Below are 17,931 nucleotides of genomic sequence, written 5' to 3'. Positions count from 1 at the left end.
TAACCCTAATGACTTATGGAAGCTTCTGTTTGAACATGGACTACACCTCATGTGAACTAAATGTCTCACCCAACAAAACCCACTACCACCCCAAATGTTTCCTTTAAACTTTCAATTCCAGTGTGCCACTGATCAAAGAACTGCATCACTCCCATTTGCCCTGCAGCCCTTCCTGTCAGAGAGCCAACTCTACTGAATTCGCATTGAAGGTTTTCCCCACAGGCCGCCTCTCCTCCTCTTGACACAGGACTGCCTCTGAACTCTTTTGACCACCCTCTGCCATCCGAGCAGGGAGAATGAAATAGTAGTTCCTCCCACCAACCAGATAGGACAGCTGCAGTTGTATATCATCATCATCCTGCCTGGGTCCCCATGCATACCACATCCTCCTGCTCCCCTCACACCTAACCTCCTATGTCCACTTCCCTCATTCCACCTCCCCTTGCTTCTCTTCCCTCCCACCTTTACCCCTGCCTCAGCAAAGCATGTTCCTCAGCTGACGCACTACGCACCCAAGCCCCCTCACTAGCCAGCCATTTTCCACTGATTTCCATCCTACTGTCCCCACTCCTGAATTTTCAAAAAGTTACAAATGAAGGGATTAACTTTCTCTTCATAATAAGCTTTTTCCTACACTGTTTGGCTTGAATCTGTCTCAACACCTTCTAAGTCATTAATAAAAGCAGTGTGTGGGATGGGGCAGTATGCGCGATGGGGCAGTCTGCCCCCTTAAAGGTAGTAGGGCCTAGTGGTCAGCTCACCCCATCATTTGACATTGCTCTTTAAGATTTTGAAAGGTATGATATATGTACACACAAGGATGTAGGGGATAAGGACGGAGAGGAAGCAACTCTGGGAATAAGCAGTGCTTGGGTGGAAATCCCATCACTGTGCCTTTAAGGGCCCAGGGCCAGGAGCCTTGCTGAGACGGTGAGGCAGACTACCCTCTCACCAAACCAACTAGGAATGAGCTGGGTGAAGGGGACCAGCATAAATGTTGCCTCCTCCCTCATAGCAGGTAGACACCAGTAGGAGAGGTCTGTGTCAGTCAGTCAAACAAACCTTCTGAGCCTGAGGACTAACAGAAGGGAAGAGACACCTAAGAATAAGCTGGCTAAGGCCCTACTGGTGACTAAATTACAATCCTGCTCCAAGGAGGAGAGCTGTGGACTTCTGGGTTAAGGAGAGAGTTAATGACTGCCTGAATTACCCAGCTCTCTGAGGAGGGCTGGGGTTGCTGACTTGAGGAGAGACAGTGACTGTTTAACTGAAGTATACCCTGTTCCAGGAAGAGAGCTGGGAATTCCTGTTTTGAAAGAGAGAGAGCTGACCACAACTCTTACATGGACCCAGAGTGGGGCAACTAACACAGTGAGTTACACTTGGTAGAAAGACTTTAAAGAAAAAATCCCTGACCCCACACGGTGGGTACATGTCTTAAACCAATTTAGTCTGGGTAACTGAGTGAAAGAACATGAGGGGGCCAGGCATGCAATGATACTACAGGGCTATGCTGGAGGCCTGGACCCCATGGCAAAGTTTATACAGATAGTCTTATATGCATATATTGTATATAAAACAACATTGTCACTGAGTTAAGTTGATGCTGTACATTTAGAACAGTTAATGATAAATATAGTCAGGTGTCTTGAGCAGCCTATTGATGGTAATATGTCTTTCCAACACTTAAGCCAGTGAAACCCTCAGCTGTAAACTACTTGGCTTTCTGGGTACATACACTTTCTCTTGTAAACACTACTACCCTTCCCAGAAAGAGCTTCCTCCTCCTTCCTGTGAAGCCAATGGGACATCTAACATTAACTTCACCTAAAGCAGACCTTAGGATAGGATCCCACAAGGTGGTAGCATCTGCAACTCCCATTGAGACCAATGAGAGATGAGGATGGTCAGCACTTTCTAGGATTGGGTCCTTATTCACCAACTGATTGTCAACAGGAAATATGTAGTGTGAATAGATAAACAGAAGAATGCCACACTAGGCTCAAAAAACATAGTATATGGAGTATATGGGAATTGCAATCCACAGGGGGTTATAGAATTAAATAAAACCTGGTTTATATGGCTTAGTCCATTAACCTGTTAACTGTGCTACAGCCTTATAACTACTAAATAAGAAACTGGCAGCTATGGACACTTAAGGACTCAAGCAGAAGCAGCAGTGCAAGCTCCCCCTCTCCCCAAACCCACTGCTGTGCACCAACCCTAATTTGTAAAGACTTCTTCTATGGGCTGCTTCAGCTTCTGGGTCAACTCTGTCTTTGGATTTTCTGCTGAGATGGCCAAAAGAGGAATCACAGATGAACAATACATAGTATTGGTGTTGGCTGTCTTAGCTTTAGTGAGGTGTACACTCATAAGCTGGGAGCTACAAAAACCCCACCAATTTCTGGTCGCTGCTAACCTTTGACACAACCAAACTAGCAATCTAGATATGACTGTCTCCATGTCCCTTTACTAGTTCCCATAATCATTTGCTTTGTCTTCCCTACATCCCTATGCCTTCCTTCAGAGGGCTGCAGCAGGTTGCAGAATTACCTCTAGAGTCTTGAATTCAAATGGTGTTTTCATATCATCCACATAATGGAAAAATCTCAGCTTAAATGAGGCCAGTGCTAGAATATTAGGTTTCTGGGACATAAGGTCTGAGGTGCATTAGCAAAGCACCTAATAGGATTTGTATAACATTTGTAAAGCTATACTTTCTTCCCTAGCCACTAGTATTAGTGTCTCCCTCCAGGAGTATCAAATTGATATGCTAACTTCAGAATGAAAAAGATGTTTTTAAGATTGGTAACTAATAGCAATATTGTTCATGATTAACAACTTGGTTGGACTTGCTTACATTATTTAACTCCAGGACCGGAAGACTTAAGAGGGATGAAGTGCTCTCTCTGTTACTGAGAAGGGGAAAAGCCAGCTGTTACAACATTGTTTACCCTTAATTCCACCTACTGAGTTTTGCTGCTTTGGTTGGGATTTATTTACTCATGTGAACAAATCTCAACCAAAGCAACAAAACTCAGTAGGTAGAATTAAGGGTAAACATGAGACTTATCATTACTAGTCTATTGGATAGGGAGGAAGCTGTAGATGTGATATCTTGATTTTAGTAAGGCTTTTAACATAGTTCCACATGACATTCTTGTAGGCAAATTAGGGAAATGTGGTCTAGATTAAACTTCTATAAAGGGGGGGTGCATAATTGGTTGAAAGACCATATTAAAAGATCAGAGGGGTAGCTGTGTTAGTCTGGATCTGTAAAAAGCAACAGAGGGTCCTGTGGCACCTTTAAGACTAACAGATGTATTGGAGCATAAGCGTTCGTGGGTGAATGCCCACTTCGTCAGACGCATGTGAGCATTCACCCACGAAAGCTTATGCTCCAATACATCTGTTAGTCTTAAAGGTGCCACAGGACCCTCTGTTTCATATTAAAAGAGTAGTTATCAATGGTTCACTGTCAAACTGGAAGGATGTATCTGGTGGGATCTTGCAGAGGTATGTCCTGTATCTGGTACTCGTCAATATTTTCAGTGATGACTTGGCTAATGCAGTGGAGAGTCCACTTATAAAATTTGAGGCTGACTACTGAGCATATGTACTGAACTTGAAAAATGATACTCTATTGCTTAGCACAGATCCATAACACTTTCTTACTGCTCAGCAGTAAACAGGCCATTCCGTAAATACATCCAGGCTGTCTAAAAATACAACTGGCAATCTTTTTGAATTGAAAGGAGTGGATTTCCTTGCCTCTGGCAAAGATCATCCCCATTTCTGTTTACTGCTGATCCCTTGTTCAAACATACTTGTGAACAGCACATTTGTCTTTGATGCACCTGATTACACGAAGTGGAAGATATGCTTTGCTATAGGCACAGTTCCTCAATCATTCATTTAAGAGAATTCAACTGTAAGTCCCAAACCACATCTCTGTATTTCAATATGCCTTCCTTCCTCGTATGCCTTGACTACGTTAGCCACATTTGGACTTCAGTAGCACAGTCTGAAATAAATATATTACGAAACTGAGCAACGTTACTGGTATCAGTTTTTTTTTCCCCAGGCTGGCTCATTTTCTTTTGCCGTTATCAGTCCTACACAGGAATGGGGTGTGTGCAATCTGTCAGTGGAGAAGATAAGAACTAGGTCTGAACTTGCAAAGGGAGGGATTGGTGAAATGGTCTGTTCCAACCAGATAATAAACTCAGTTTATTTCAAGCCTTAAATTTGTTCCTAATCTATAATAAATCCATCCATGTCTTATGGCAGAACCAAAGTAGGACCTGGGGGGAAATGCTAAACTGTTATGAACCTAGTGACCTAACATGGAGTTAAACCAGAGGACGGATGTCACAGCATTTAGAAAACCACAACGAGAAGATAACAAGTATTGTTAGCTAGTATGACAATGAAACCTGTTTTTACTACCTTTCAGTTTAAGTGTACATTCAGTGGCTGCATTGAAGTAACCTCTTGCAGTATTTTTATGGCCGAATCCTGTACATGGATGTGCCCATATAGCTTCTGTTTAATTCATTAGATAAAACCCTCCAGGTCATATTATGACAAGACTCCCATTAAAATCCATGAGATCAATATGCACATCTGAGGACACAGGGCACAATCCTTGGCCCCAGTTCTGGCTGCTTTGCACTGCTGAGGCTGTGTCAAGCAGCTGGGAAGCTGTCCTAAAGAAGCAGCCAAGGATTCCCTCTGACACAAAGGAATTCTCTGGAAGGCAAAGCCAGCACAGTTGGTTCAATGCCCCAGCCCATCCTTTCCACACAGGGCTATGTTAGGGACAGAGAGTACTGCAGAGGAAATGTGCCATGAGCAGGAGGGACTGGGACAAAGTGCACATGACTCTATCAGATTATTAGCTGCTCTAAGTTGCACCAAGAGCTGTTTCAGCTCCTGTTTAGCTCAGGATCAGGACAGTGGAAAGGTGGCACAGAACTCACTGCACCAAGTGGAATCTCAGTGAAGTTGAGGATTGAGCCCAGAGTTTGGCCTTCAGAGTTTTGAGTGTGTCACTTCCCTAAGGGAAGAAGGTTTCTGAGCTGAGGCTGCAATGGGCCATCAATGAAGGGTTAAGTTTATAAACAAAATGTGTTTAGCTTTTTTAAAAAAAAAAATTACTATATTGGAATATTAGCCTGTAATCTAAATGTTTAGTGTGTGTGTGGTATTTACAGAGCATCTTGTTCATTCCATCTATATTTCACACAGAGGTTGTAGTGAATGATATAGACTAAAGGGGGACAACTGAAAATTCCATCACAAAGACTGTAGCATGCTAATAAACCCTTTCACACTTACCTTTCTCACGTTATAAAAGTCTCGGTGGGGATTACTCTTCAGTTCTTTAAATTCAGACATTTCATTTAGCATCTCATGTAAACTGAATTTAGATTCTAAAAAGTTAAGTCGTCTGTGGCAATATGTTTTTCTGCAAAAGAGAGATGTTTTAATTATGATCAAACTACTCAGATTTTAAGTTTTAAGAGTGTAAATTACTTTGAGTGAAACAGCCATTAGATTTATCCATATTTTAATATGCCCCAGACATGTGATTTATCAGAGATCTATGGATGAAAATGGCTAGATATCATTATATCAGTGCCACAAGTACCCGTTCTTTTTGCTGATACAGACTAACACGGCTACTACTCTGAAACTTGATTTTTGTGGTTACCAATTAGGCCCTAAATTTGAATTGATACCAAATATGAAGCCAGTTAATAAAACACTAACAGAATGTGCTGGGAAGTTTTTTTGTTTGTTTGTTTTTGTAATAGCCAAGAACTACAAGGACACTGAAGGAATGTATCTGGCCATGATTTACCCCCTTTTTGCATGCTATTTTTAACTTGTAATATTATATCTCATCACTGTACCTCTGTGGAATTTCTAGTTCTTTCAGTTTGGTACATGATTGTGTGTGTGTGTGTGTGTGGGGCGGGGGGAGGAGTAGTACAAAAAAGTAAAATGTATTACCTAACAAATGCTACCACTCAGATGCTATATATCACCATCACACAAACAAACCACCTTCTTACACAATGGAAGCAACCTGTAAACAAAACTATTACAACATGGAAACGTAGTTTATTTTCAACCAGAATAGTTATACCTCAGGATATGATCTACTGTGAATGTGATTTAAGTTTTGGGTGCCTTTATAGATGGTATATGTATTTACCAGTATTTTATCACTGTCTTTTTTGCTTCTTTTTGAGTCTTATTCTTCTGTTTTTCGTTCTCTCAAATTGCTTCACTTTCACCCTCTCTACTCCACTTTTTTTCTTGTTCTGTTTACCCCGATGCTTTTTCTCTGCACCATTTGTCAAGCCTAATCTATGGTATTTCTAAAGTGTGTCTGTTTAATAACTAGCGCTTCTGTAACGCCATTGCCAGGACAGTCCCCCTTATGGCCTTCAGGGCACAACTCCCTCCCACCGCAGGTATCTGTCTCTGAGGTCAGGGTAGTGGGGCTTTGACCCTGCAGCTAACGAGCACTTTAGTCCTATCCCTTTCAGGGCACTGAAACTTTCAGTGGGACCCTGCTTCCAGTCTGGGCTTCCACAGATCCATTGCCAGGATCTGTACATCCCTTCCTGGAGAGCTGATCCAGCAGGCAAGCAAACACCATCTCAGGACTGCACCCAGGCTTCTCTCTCACCAAAAGAACTAGAGCTCTGTTCTTTTCCCTTGGCAGGACTGAAGTGGGCTAGGTCCTCTCCTCTTATCTGCCCTCTCCACAGCTCACGTTTGTTGCAAGTGTAGTGGAGCAGGGCCAACTAGGTCCACAAGCTTTTCTTAAACCCTTCCTACCAGGGAGGAGCCTGTCAGCCTTCTTAACCCCCTCACTGTCAGGGAGGCCCTCTCTGCTCCATGACACCTTCTCTTTTGCTACTCTTATCAGTCTTTCCTCAATGGAACACAAATCGAATAGTGTTGTAGTCAGTGAATCCATGATGTCTGAGTGAATTTGACGTTAAGCAGAACAAGTTTGCTCACTGTCAGGGGCCTGGGATAGTCGGGAACGTAGGTGAGGAGATTTAAGGTGCCAAGGGTTAATGGCCAGCACTCAGCCAACTGGAGCTTGTCATCCTGCCAGCAGTCCAACCTGGAATGGAGATAAGTGCCAGCAAGGCAGGTGCCTGCAATGCAGAGATGGTTTGGTGTGGTTAGGCTAAGGGAAAGTTTATGCTGGTTACTGTGAAGACTTTCTTGTGGTTGGTTTGTGTTCAGGCTGGGCTGGGCGTCAGTGTGGAAAAGCCTAGTCTGAAGAAGTGAAAAGGCTCTGGGGAACTTGTTCCTGTTTTCAGTCTGGTAAATGTGGGTTTCAACAGAAACTCTAAAATTTAGCCTGAAGAAAGGGTTTGGACTGTTTCTCTCTTTGGCTTGCTTAAAGTGACAACATGTACCCTGCCAGAAGGAAGGGTTTAGAACTGCTCTTATTTTAATTTTTTACTCCATGAAAATCTCACTCACTCTCACTCTCAAGCTAGGCTAGCTTGTCACTTGTGAAGGATTTGGCCTCCCTTAAAGGGAGAGGATCTAGGGCATGTGGTGGTTGTGAGGCAGGCAAATGGCTTGGTAGGATAACCCAGACTACTGCTCTGTTTCAGAGTCCACATCTGAGACTCTAGGGAGCAGTATTCACTGGAGTGCCCCTCTTTTCCCAATATTGGGGCAATGTGAGGCTAATGTGAGCTCAAGTGCTCCTGACTGAAGACTTAACTACTGCATTTAATTTTTTTAACATCAAATGCACAAATCTTCATTATTCAACAAGAAAGCTGATATTCCAATTATATAGTAATGGTGACATGCAAAGTTCTGGTTCCCACATTTCTAAAGGTTCAAGTCAGATTTGGCCTGAAACGTGTTTTATGTAAACTCGTTCATCCTTCACTATGCCTAGCATCCAGAGGCTAAAGACACACCTTTAGAGGTATACTGCTTTCACTTCTTTGGTTTTTCTGTTCATTATAAGGCATTTTTCACTGTATATCCCACCCATGGATGGTAAGACACTCAACAGATGTAAAGCAAATGCTTTGAACGTGAGCAGTCTCACAAGAAATTGCCGCTGATCTGTATTACCAGCTCTTTGGAAAAGCATGGTAGTAAACATACATACATTGGACCGTCTGCAATCAGAGCAAGAACATGGCTGAGGTCAAGTGTGTAGGTCTCCAGATCAGGATATGGTAGACTCCGGGGCTCATTGAGTTTCATCATTTCTTTGTTCTCATAAACAAAGAGAATGCCTCCTTGCATTTTGACAATATAATCCAAATTGCCTGGAGCATCGTCAAGGTTGTAAGGATTCTCTAGTTTTCCTGGGGGTGGATGGAAATCTGTGAAATAAGCTTGATGTCAAAATTATGTCAGAAGTAACCCATTTTGAAAGGCAAAATAGTTACAGAAAGAAATTAATATTGTTTCTGCTCTAAAGAGAGAGATTGATGAAAGATGGATTTGAAATCAATTAAATGCATGTTGGTAGTTACTCTAAAGGACCTATAGTCATAGCCCAGTTGGCTTTATTCTGACCAGCTTCATTAAAATTAAATGCAGTTCTGATTTTATTTTTTTATTTTTTTTTTTTAATAAGTAGGGCCTTACCAAATTCATGGTCCATTTTGGTAAATTTCACAGTTTTAGGATTTTTTAAATCTGAAATTTCACAGATTCAGATACTTAAGTATGAAATTTCATGGGGTTGGGCTGGGGGGGTCCGCAAGACTATTGCGGAATGGGGTATTGCCTCCATTACTTCTGCACTGCTGGTGGCTGCAGCACTGCCTTCAGAGCTGGGCAGCCATAGAGTGGCAGGTGCTGGCCAGGCACCCAGCTCTGAAGGCAGCACCACTGCCAGCAGCGGCACAGAAGTAAGGGTGGCAATACCATACCATGCCACCTTGACTTCTGCCTCCAGCAACAGCACAGTACTGCCTTTACAGCCGCACTCCCAGCCTGCAGCTGCAGGGCTTCATGCAGCCAGGAGAAGTTGCTGGAGGTGGGTCTGACCCAGCACCTGGAGCAACTTGTGCTGGGGACGAGGAAGTCACATCCCTCCCTTGCCCAGCCAGGACTTGCAGCTGGAGCCTGGCACATGGTAGGAGCCCCCGGCTGGGATGCCCCCAGCCCTGCCCCGCCCTGGCTCTGGGCCCAGCGCTCGGGGTTAAAGAGGCCTTGGTTTGGCTGTCTGACCCTACCACGGCATTCTCCCCTCCTTCCCCCCCCCCCCGACCATGACACCTTGGGCGGCTGGTCACCCATGCATAAGGCCAGCCAGACCCCCCCAAAAATGACAGCCCCCATACTATGCCACCTTCACTTCTGCCCTGCTGCTGGCAACGGCACTGTCTTCACAGCTGGGTGCCTATCCAGCTCTGAAGGCAGTGCAGAAGTACAGGTGGCAATACATGAACCCCTTACAATAGCCAGATTTCATAGAGGAGACCAGATTTCACATTTCGTTTTTCATGGCCGTGAATCTGGTAGGACCCTATTTATAAGCTATTAAAGTTTCTATCATAATTCCAATACACTATTTTAAGTACTCTGATGCCATATAGAGTTGGACTTCAAATGCTATGCATTACCACCACCATATTATAATTCAAGGTATACCTATGTCTCATTACAATTTCAGAAGCCGTTTAAAAAAAAAAAAAAGTTTGGGGATGAAAGTACAGTTGAGATCTTTGAGTACTGACTACCTCTCCATGACTATTAGTCCCATTCCACCTTTTTGTTACAGTGGTTTTGGACATGTTTCACCATAAGTGAATCAGCAGTTCCAATACTGATACATCAGTCAGAAAGAAATAGGATACGCTCTCCTCCTGCATAGGGCCGGTGCAAGGAAGTTTCGTGCCCTAGGCGAAACTTCCATCTTGCGCCCCCCCAGCCCTGCGGCAGCTCCCCGTCCCCCCCCCCCCCTGAGGCCCCCCCCCCCCGCCCCCCCCCCCCCCCCCCCCCCCCAGCCGTGCGTCAGCTCCCCACCCCAGCTCACCTCTGCTCCGCCTCCTCTCCGAGCACGCCGCCCCCGCTCTAATTTTCCTCCCCTCCCAGGCTTGCGGCGCCAAACAGCTAATTGGTGCTGCAAGCCTGGGAGGCGGGAGAAGTGGAGCGGCCCAGGAACGCTGTTTAAAAAAAAAAAAAAATTGGGGGCACCGCTTTTTGGTGCCCCCAAATCTTGGCGCCCTAGGCAACCGCCTAATTTGCCTTAATGGTAGCACCGGCCCTGCTCCTGCATCATGTCATGCAGTGAGATAAGTGAGTATAAGAACGTAAGAATGGCTGTACTGGGTCAGAGCAAAGGTCCATCTAGCCCAGTATCTTGTCTACCGACAGTGGCCAATGTCAGGTGCCCCAGAGGGAGTGAACCCAACAGGCAATGATCAAGTGATCTCTCTCCTGCCATCCATCTCCATCCTCTGACAAACAGAGGCTAGGGACACCCTTCCTTACCCATCCTGGCTAATATCCATTAACTGACTTAACCTCCATGAATTTATCCAGTTCTCTTTTAAATGCTGTTATAGTCCTAGCCTTCACAACCTCCTCAGGCAAGGAGTTCCACAAGTTGACTGTGCGCTGTGTGAAGAAGAACTTCCTTTTATTTGTTTTAAATCTGCTGCCCATTAATTTCATTTGGTGGCCGCAGTTCTTGTATGGGAACAAGTAAATAACTTTTCCTTATTTACTTTCTCCACATCACTCATGATTTTATATACCTCTATCATATCCCCCCTTAGTCTCCTCTTTTCCAAGCTGAAAAGTCCTAGCCTCTTTAATCTCTCCTCATATGGGACCCGTTCCAAACCCCTAACCATTTTAGTTGCCCTTCTCTGAACCTTTTCTAATGCCAGTATATCTTTTTTTGAGATGAGACCACATCTGTACGCAGTATTCAAGATGTGGGCATACCATTGATTTATACAAGGGGAATAAGATACACTCCATCTTATTTTCTATCCCCTTTTTAATGATTCCTAACATCCTGTTTGCTTTTTTGACCGTCGCTACACACTGTGTGGACGTCTTCAGAGAACTATCCACGACTCCAAGATCTTTTTCCTGATTCATTGTAGCTAAATTAGCCCCCATCATATTGTATGTATAGTTGGGGTTATTTCTTCCAATGTGCATTACTTTACATTTAACCACATTAAATTTCATTTGCCATTTTGTTGCCCAATCACTTAGTTTTGTGAGATCTTTTTGAAGTTCTTCAGGCTGCTTTGGTCTTAACTATTTTGAGCAGTTTCGTATCATCTGCAAACTTTGCCACCTCACTTTTTACCCCTTTCTCCAGATCATTCATGAATAAGTTGAATAGGATTGGTCCTAAGACTGACCCTTCGGGGACACCACTTGTTACCCCTCTCCATTCTGAGAATTTATTATTTATTCCTACCCTTTGTTCCCTGTCTTTTAACCAGTTCTCAATCCATGAAAGGACCTTCCCTCTTATCCCATGACAACTTAATATACGTAAGAGCCTTTGGTGAAGGACCTTGTCAAAGACTTTCTGGAAATCTAAGTACACTGTCCACTGGATCCCCCTTGTCAATATGTTTGTTTGACCTCTTCAAAGAACTCTAAGAGATTAGTAAGACACGATTTCCCTTTATGGAAACCATGTTGACTTTTGCCCAACAATTTATGTTCTTCTATGTGTCTGACAATTTTATTCTTTACTATTGTTTCAGTTAATTTGCCTGGTACTGACGTTAGACTTACCGGTCTGTAATTTCCGGGATCACCTCTAGAGCCCTTTTTAAATATTGGCGTTACATTAACTATCTTCCAGTCATTGGATACAGAAGCCGATTTAAAGGACAGGTTACAAACCATACTTAATAGTTCCGCAACTTCACATTTGAGTTCTTTCAGGGACAGTAGGTGCAGTAAACTTTCACCCTGTGATGAATATGCTCCATACTTGGCAGATCCCCACTCTATCAGGGATATTTTTAGTAAAAGTTAGGGACAGGTCACAGCTTCTGTGAATTTTTCTCTTTTGCCCATGACTAGTTCATGACTTTTAATAAAAATATCCATGACAAAATATTAGCCTTATCCATCACTAATTAGTGATTAGATCATACCCTCTTAGTGTGTAACTAGCATACAGTGTATTGCAACCTCAACTATAGCTGACCTAAACCAATTAAACCATGTCTGGACTTAATACTAAGTAGTCTGAATGATAACAAGATCATGCATTCAGTCTTGGCTTAACAGACTAGGTAAGAAAGGGAAGTTACCACGTCCTTGCCATTCTTTGCTGAAATTACAGCACCTGACGATATGTGCTGTGAATTGATACCAGAAGTGTCTCAACAGTAAATAGGTATTCAAATTCACAACCACCTGGATACAACTTACTCAAATACTTGATTTTAAGCTTGTGATTTAAGTTGTCAGTGTCTCTTTAAAATCTTTTTACTTAATTACTAATACCTTAGAAATAACAATGTGAAACTTGTTTTCAAATAAGATTTCTCTTGCATCTAGACAGCCATGATGTCTCATCAACTAGCCTAGAAATTCTCACAAATGTCATCTATCTTCTCTTGAATATTCAGCATATTTCTACTCTCCCCAGAAAAGTTTCCTTTTAATATAAAACCTTCTACTTGAGGACATATAAACTTCCTCTTCCCTGCCACTATAGGAGAGGACAACCATTTAAATATCTCTTTCCAGCCAAGTTCATGGCTGAGGATGTGGCTAGGTACAACAAAGACTAAGCCTCTCATACGTTTATGGCTATTTAACAATATACTCTCATATTTCCAGGAATGTAAAATAAATATGTGGTCCCTAAAATCCGGTCCAAAGGACTGGCCTCCTTCACAACCCTACCACAAATGATCTACACCTTTCTCCCTCATTACTGTAGTTAAAATGTAATTTACATTACTGTTTCTGGTTTGCTGCAAATACTAATGTCGAAATTCCAGTGTGTCGTTAGGGGCGTTTGTTTAAATTAGAGGTTATTCCAGACCAAAATCCCACATCCAAACCTGCCTGAACTTCAGGAAAATTTAAATTCAGAATGAACTTTGCAGCTTGAGTCCCTATCTAGTGTTTGCTTATTCAGACTGGAAAATAGAATGTAGCCTTTTTATTCTAAATAGAAATAATCGCAGAAATCAAATGTTTACTACAGTATGATAGGTTTCCCTTTAACAACAACAACAACAACAAAAAAGACTATTGTACCTGGACATACTTCATCTTCCATCTTCCATTTTTCATCTTGCATAGTGCATAAATACTGTGATGTTGTTCTTGGAAAGCGATGGTAAGCAAGGCGACAATACTTCTCTCGAATTAGCAGAGCTTTCACCAGGCCCTTCGCAGCCTGTTCGTAATCATCAACTGTAACCTGAAAAGAGAAGCTGTATAAATACTGATGGAAGAGAAACAGGAGCATCTATTAAAAGTCAGTTTGTCATTCATTTGAACCCACTTGGGCAATAACAAGATTTTTATTTCCAGAAGTGGAAGCCTTAATAGGATTTGGGTCTAAGGCCTGGATCCACAAATTGACTTAGACATTGCAATGCTCAGCAGTGTGGCGCCTACTTCTAGGTGTCTAGAAAATCACAGGAGCAGCACTGTGATGCATAAAGCCAAGTTAGGTGGCTAGGCTCCCCATACAATCATAGAATATCAGGGTTGGAAGGGACCTCAGCAGGTCATCTAGTCCAACCCCCTGCTCAAAGCAGGACCAATCCCCAACTAAATCATCCCAGCCAGGGCTTTGTCAAGCCTGACCTTAAAAACCTCAATGAATGGGGAGAGATAGGAGCCTCAGAATGTGATTCACAAAAGACAGCACATCATGTGGGAAACTGTCTAAGCTAGCCAATGGAGATGCCTATGACAGAAGTGTGTCTTAAACCCTGGCACTCTGATAGAGATAGGAGCCTAAGTCCAGGCTGGAGAGAGGCACCTAGCTCTGCTAGCAATCCATGAATGGGAACCCACCACCTGGAGTCAAGTGGCTAAGTCATTTCCTGTGGCAATGAGTTAGGCACCTGCCCTCACTCTACACAAAATTGGGGGAGGAGGTTGTGCTGCTGCCCACCTACTAATTTTTAGTCTAGTGGTTAGAGCAGTCATGTTGGAGACTCAGGTTCAATTCCCCCCTCTCTGGCAGAAATAGAGAGGATTTGAAAGTGGTGTCTCACCTCTCAGGAGAGTGCTCTCTGGGCCTATGGAATATTCTGATATGGTGCTTCCTAAATCTCTCCTCCTGAAACTCTTCCACTGTGTATAAATAAGGAGTGAGTGGAGCAGTGGGACTGGACTCTGGGTCTCCCACCTCTGCAGTGGATGCCTTAACCACTGGACTAGTCATTTTCTCTCTCGCCCAATGACACTAAGTATTTATGCACCATTTACCAAGGGACCCTAAAACTGGGATTTAGGCACCTATGTCTGAAACTTAAGACTCAGGTCTTAAGTGCCTTGCCCAAGGTCACAGAAGAAGTTGGTGAAAAAGCCCGAAGTTAAAACCAAGAGTTGAGTCCAAATCTAGTGCTTTAAGCACAAGAGCATTCTTCCTCCTATCTCTGTATGCTAAAGCACATATTTAATGCCTTGTTATATTTTACATTTTTTTTCTTACCAATTAATATACACAGTCATAAATAACCTGGGGCAAATTCTGCCTCATCACACCTGTACTACCCCATTGACTTCAGTGTGATATGTCAAAGTATAACAGGAGGGCCATAATAGGTAATCATTCCACTCTGCATAAGTCCTCTCTCTTTATTCTCCCCCCTGCCCCCTTTCCCACCCAGAATACTAAAAGAAAAAATTGACAGATTTCTTACCCCAGCACAGTAATCCCCACCGATTGTAACTCTCTGAAACTCTGGAACTGTAAATGGCACTTGGACTAGCTGACCAACACTTGGAAGAACTGGAGTTGCAGGAGAGGGAAGTGAACTGACTGATGGTGCCTTCCACTCTTGGGTTGGCATTTGTAATGACAAGGACTGGGACCGAATCATCTTGAAACTTTTCTTCCTAGGAATTCATGGTATCAAAAGTTATATATCAGAAACCTGTCTATATAGCAAAGAAGTATTTCATTCTAGAAGGCTTTCTGTAGTATGATAGATTTCAAATTATTCAAAAATTTTGGTTTATAAAAATGAGCTTTGAACGGTTTAGTCCAGTGATATTTCTGACACATGTAGCATGCTACATGCAATTTATGTACAACACACACACAATAAGCCCTGATTTAGAAAATAGATAACTGAAAGTTGGTGTGCAGACTTTTTTTTTTTTTTTGGTGCTGTTGCAGCAGCATCACTTTCAAGTGAGAGATTGATGTCACTGTAATGAGTGGAAAATATGTTCACTACACCTGTGCTTAATATAGCAGGAGTTGAGAAATTTCTGACTCTTAAAACATTATTGCACCAGAACTTAATAAAATGGCAGCTAGGAATGTGAGTGGGTGTGTACTGGGTAAGGTAAGTGGTTATATACCATCAAAAGCTATTACATCGGCTTCTGATTCTTGGTGACAGCTGCAGGGTTTAGAAACATATCAAGTTGACAGGTATGGTTTCATTTAAAAATACAGGTGTGTTTCTGGTGTTTTGTAAGTAGCAAAGGCATGCTCTGTCCATATGAGGAAAATCGTTCAGTTGATTGACTTCAACAGGATCATGCCCTTTATATTCAATGGGAATTTGGCCTTTTACTTCAGAGAGCAGGAATGGATTTGTATAACAAAATCAAATCCCTGTTTTAAATTGCCACTTTAGAATACCACATGAGGTAAAGCCCACTTCATCAGGCAAACTGTTTGCTGATCCCTTGCTTAAGACAAGTTTAACTGACTGGCAATGCATAATGTTCTGATTAGCAATCTTGTAAAAGATATATTTATATACCACTAAATTAAATCTCCCTTATAAAGCTTACTTGCAATTTATTTTTCTAAACATTTAAAATATACTTGAAATAATGAATTACCTGTGACTTGCGTGCTGTATACTTCTCCTGCTTCATAATTTTACAGAAAATGTGCCAAAACTTTAAAATGACCTTACAGGAAAACTTGAATAGTAATGCAAATACAGAGCCACCATCGCCTAGTAACAGTGACCAATGGTAAAACTTGGCACCTACTTCAAGAACCTCTAAAGATTCCTTCTCCAATCCAGTGTCAATAAGAGTCCTTAAACAGAAGAAACACTGAAGTCTGGGGATTTGTATTAATTCTGTAACACTTCCTCAAATTTGTGGTATAAATAATACACAAGAGCCAAATTCTACCTTCACTTACTTAGGTGTAACCCCCACGCCCCGAAGTCAATACTGAAGCTCCTCTTAAAATGTCACTCAATACGAATTGAAGTCAGTGGGAGTTATACTTGTAGGCAGAACTGGGCCATAAGTGTTCTTCAATCATTGAGGGCAAGGGTGATTACTAGTCCCATCCCCACAAGTGAACAGTATAAATATAGTATCCCACTTACCAGGATAAGGCCTGTACTAATACTTAGACCCAAACACAGCTTGATTGAAGCTATTTTTATAAGGCATTTTCCCACATTAAATATGTTTTGTTTAAATATCCTGTTACTTTTTTTTTCTTGTGGAAAAACTTTTATCAAATGGTTGTTTGAATGCGTGGAAAGACAAGGTAGAGGGTTTTTTGTTTTTTTTAATTTATTTTTATGACCATGTCAACTGCTGAAGCCCACTAATTGAAATTTCATGATTCACCTCCAAAATATCTCAGCAAATATCATCATGTTGATAGCAGAATTAAATCACTTTTCTACCTTGCTTCCCTGTTACTTAAATACGGACTTTGTTTTTTATTATAATGTAATTGTAGTTATCTTTTTCTCAAAGGAAAATAAAATGAATGTGTATTTTTAGAACTTCATGTTTGTTTAATAGATGGCAATCTATTATTAGATCTCATATGGCCTTTATCTCTGAGTTAAGGGAACCCTAATAATAACCCATTTGAGCCCATGACACTTCTCAGTTTCTCCTTCAGTGATTAAAAATCAAGAATTTGCTGTCATCTATTTTTATAGAGCTAAAACAAAAACATTGAACCTGACTGCTGTAAATGTTTAGATGCGTTAAAACTCAACATTGAGACTGAAAATCATGTTTTCAAAAAACACACCCAGCTTCCTTAAGTGTGTTGCTGATTTTATTTACACTGAAAGAATCTCAGTTTGTATTTGCCTCTCACCAGCTGTGCTGTTTTGTTGAACTTGTGTATTCCTATGGTATTACTGGGAGTACATGTCAGGGGATGACCTCACCAACTCAGGATCCTTCTCTAATTCTGTTAGAGGACACTCCCCAGATGATCTGCAACAGGAGCCACAAAGGGGCTTTACAAAGCGTGTGAAAGCCACCTGTTCATGTGTGTATGTTCCCTGACCTTGAAATGGTCTCTCTGAACAATCCTGGGGCAGATTATTCCCATCCTTAATGGATCAGAACAAGCAAGTGCTAAGAACCTGTAATTTCCCACTAATTTATTTTAAAGAGTACTGCAGGTGAAGAGCACCTCTCAGGATCTGGTCCAATAGCAATATGTTTGTGAGGTGGTGATGTGCGTTGTGTTCGTCGCATTCTGAATGCAAGTAAACTCTACAACTTGCAACATACGTTTACCTTTTCAAGACACTGTTTGTTGCAAAGCAGCTGCCAGAGTTTGACCCTTTGTATATATCAAAACATTCAGTATTACAACTTCCAGGAACATGTGCAATAAAGCAACACATTCTAAATCATACAGCACAGGTTGTGCTGGCTTCTGTGCTCAAGTATTATGGATGAGTATCATGCCATTTGTGATGTATTCCTGTA

At 42.0% G+C, this 17,931-nt stretch overlaps 1 protein-coding gene across 5 annotated transcripts in view; it reads right to left on the bottom strand.

Annotated features, from left to right (window-relative positions):
• The window catches only part of AMPD3 (adenosine monophosphate deaminase 3), a 52,339-nt gene that overhangs the window by 22,945 nt on the left and 11,463 nt on the right, over positions 1 to 17,931 (bottom strand). For all 5 annotated transcript variants that reach the window (XM_024196699.2, XM_024196707.2, XM_024196724.3 and 2 more), the window contains exons 3-6: positions 14,904 to 15,099; positions 13,279 to 13,444; positions 8,174 to 8,393; positions 5,344 to 5,473 (exon numbers count right to left, since the gene is read on the bottom strand). In XM_024196699.2, the coding sequence (XP_024052467.1) occupies positions 5,344 to 5,473; positions 8,174 to 8,393; positions 13,279 to 13,444; positions 14,904 to 15,099 (712 nt within the window). The remainder of the gene's footprint in view (positions 1 to 5,343; positions 5,474 to 8,173; positions 8,394 to 13,278; positions 13,445 to 14,903; positions 15,100 to 17,931) is intronic.

This window comes from Terrapene carolina, unplaced genomic scaffold (assembly GCF_002925995.2).
Source record: "Terrapene carolina triunguis isolate 2854851 unplaced genomic scaffold, T_m_triunguis-2.0 Scaffold96, whole genome shotgun sequence".
NCBI lineage: Eukaryota > Metazoa > Chordata > Testudines > Emydidae > Terrapene > Terrapene triunguis.
This window is presented reverse-complemented; position numbering and strand designations above follow the sequence as displayed.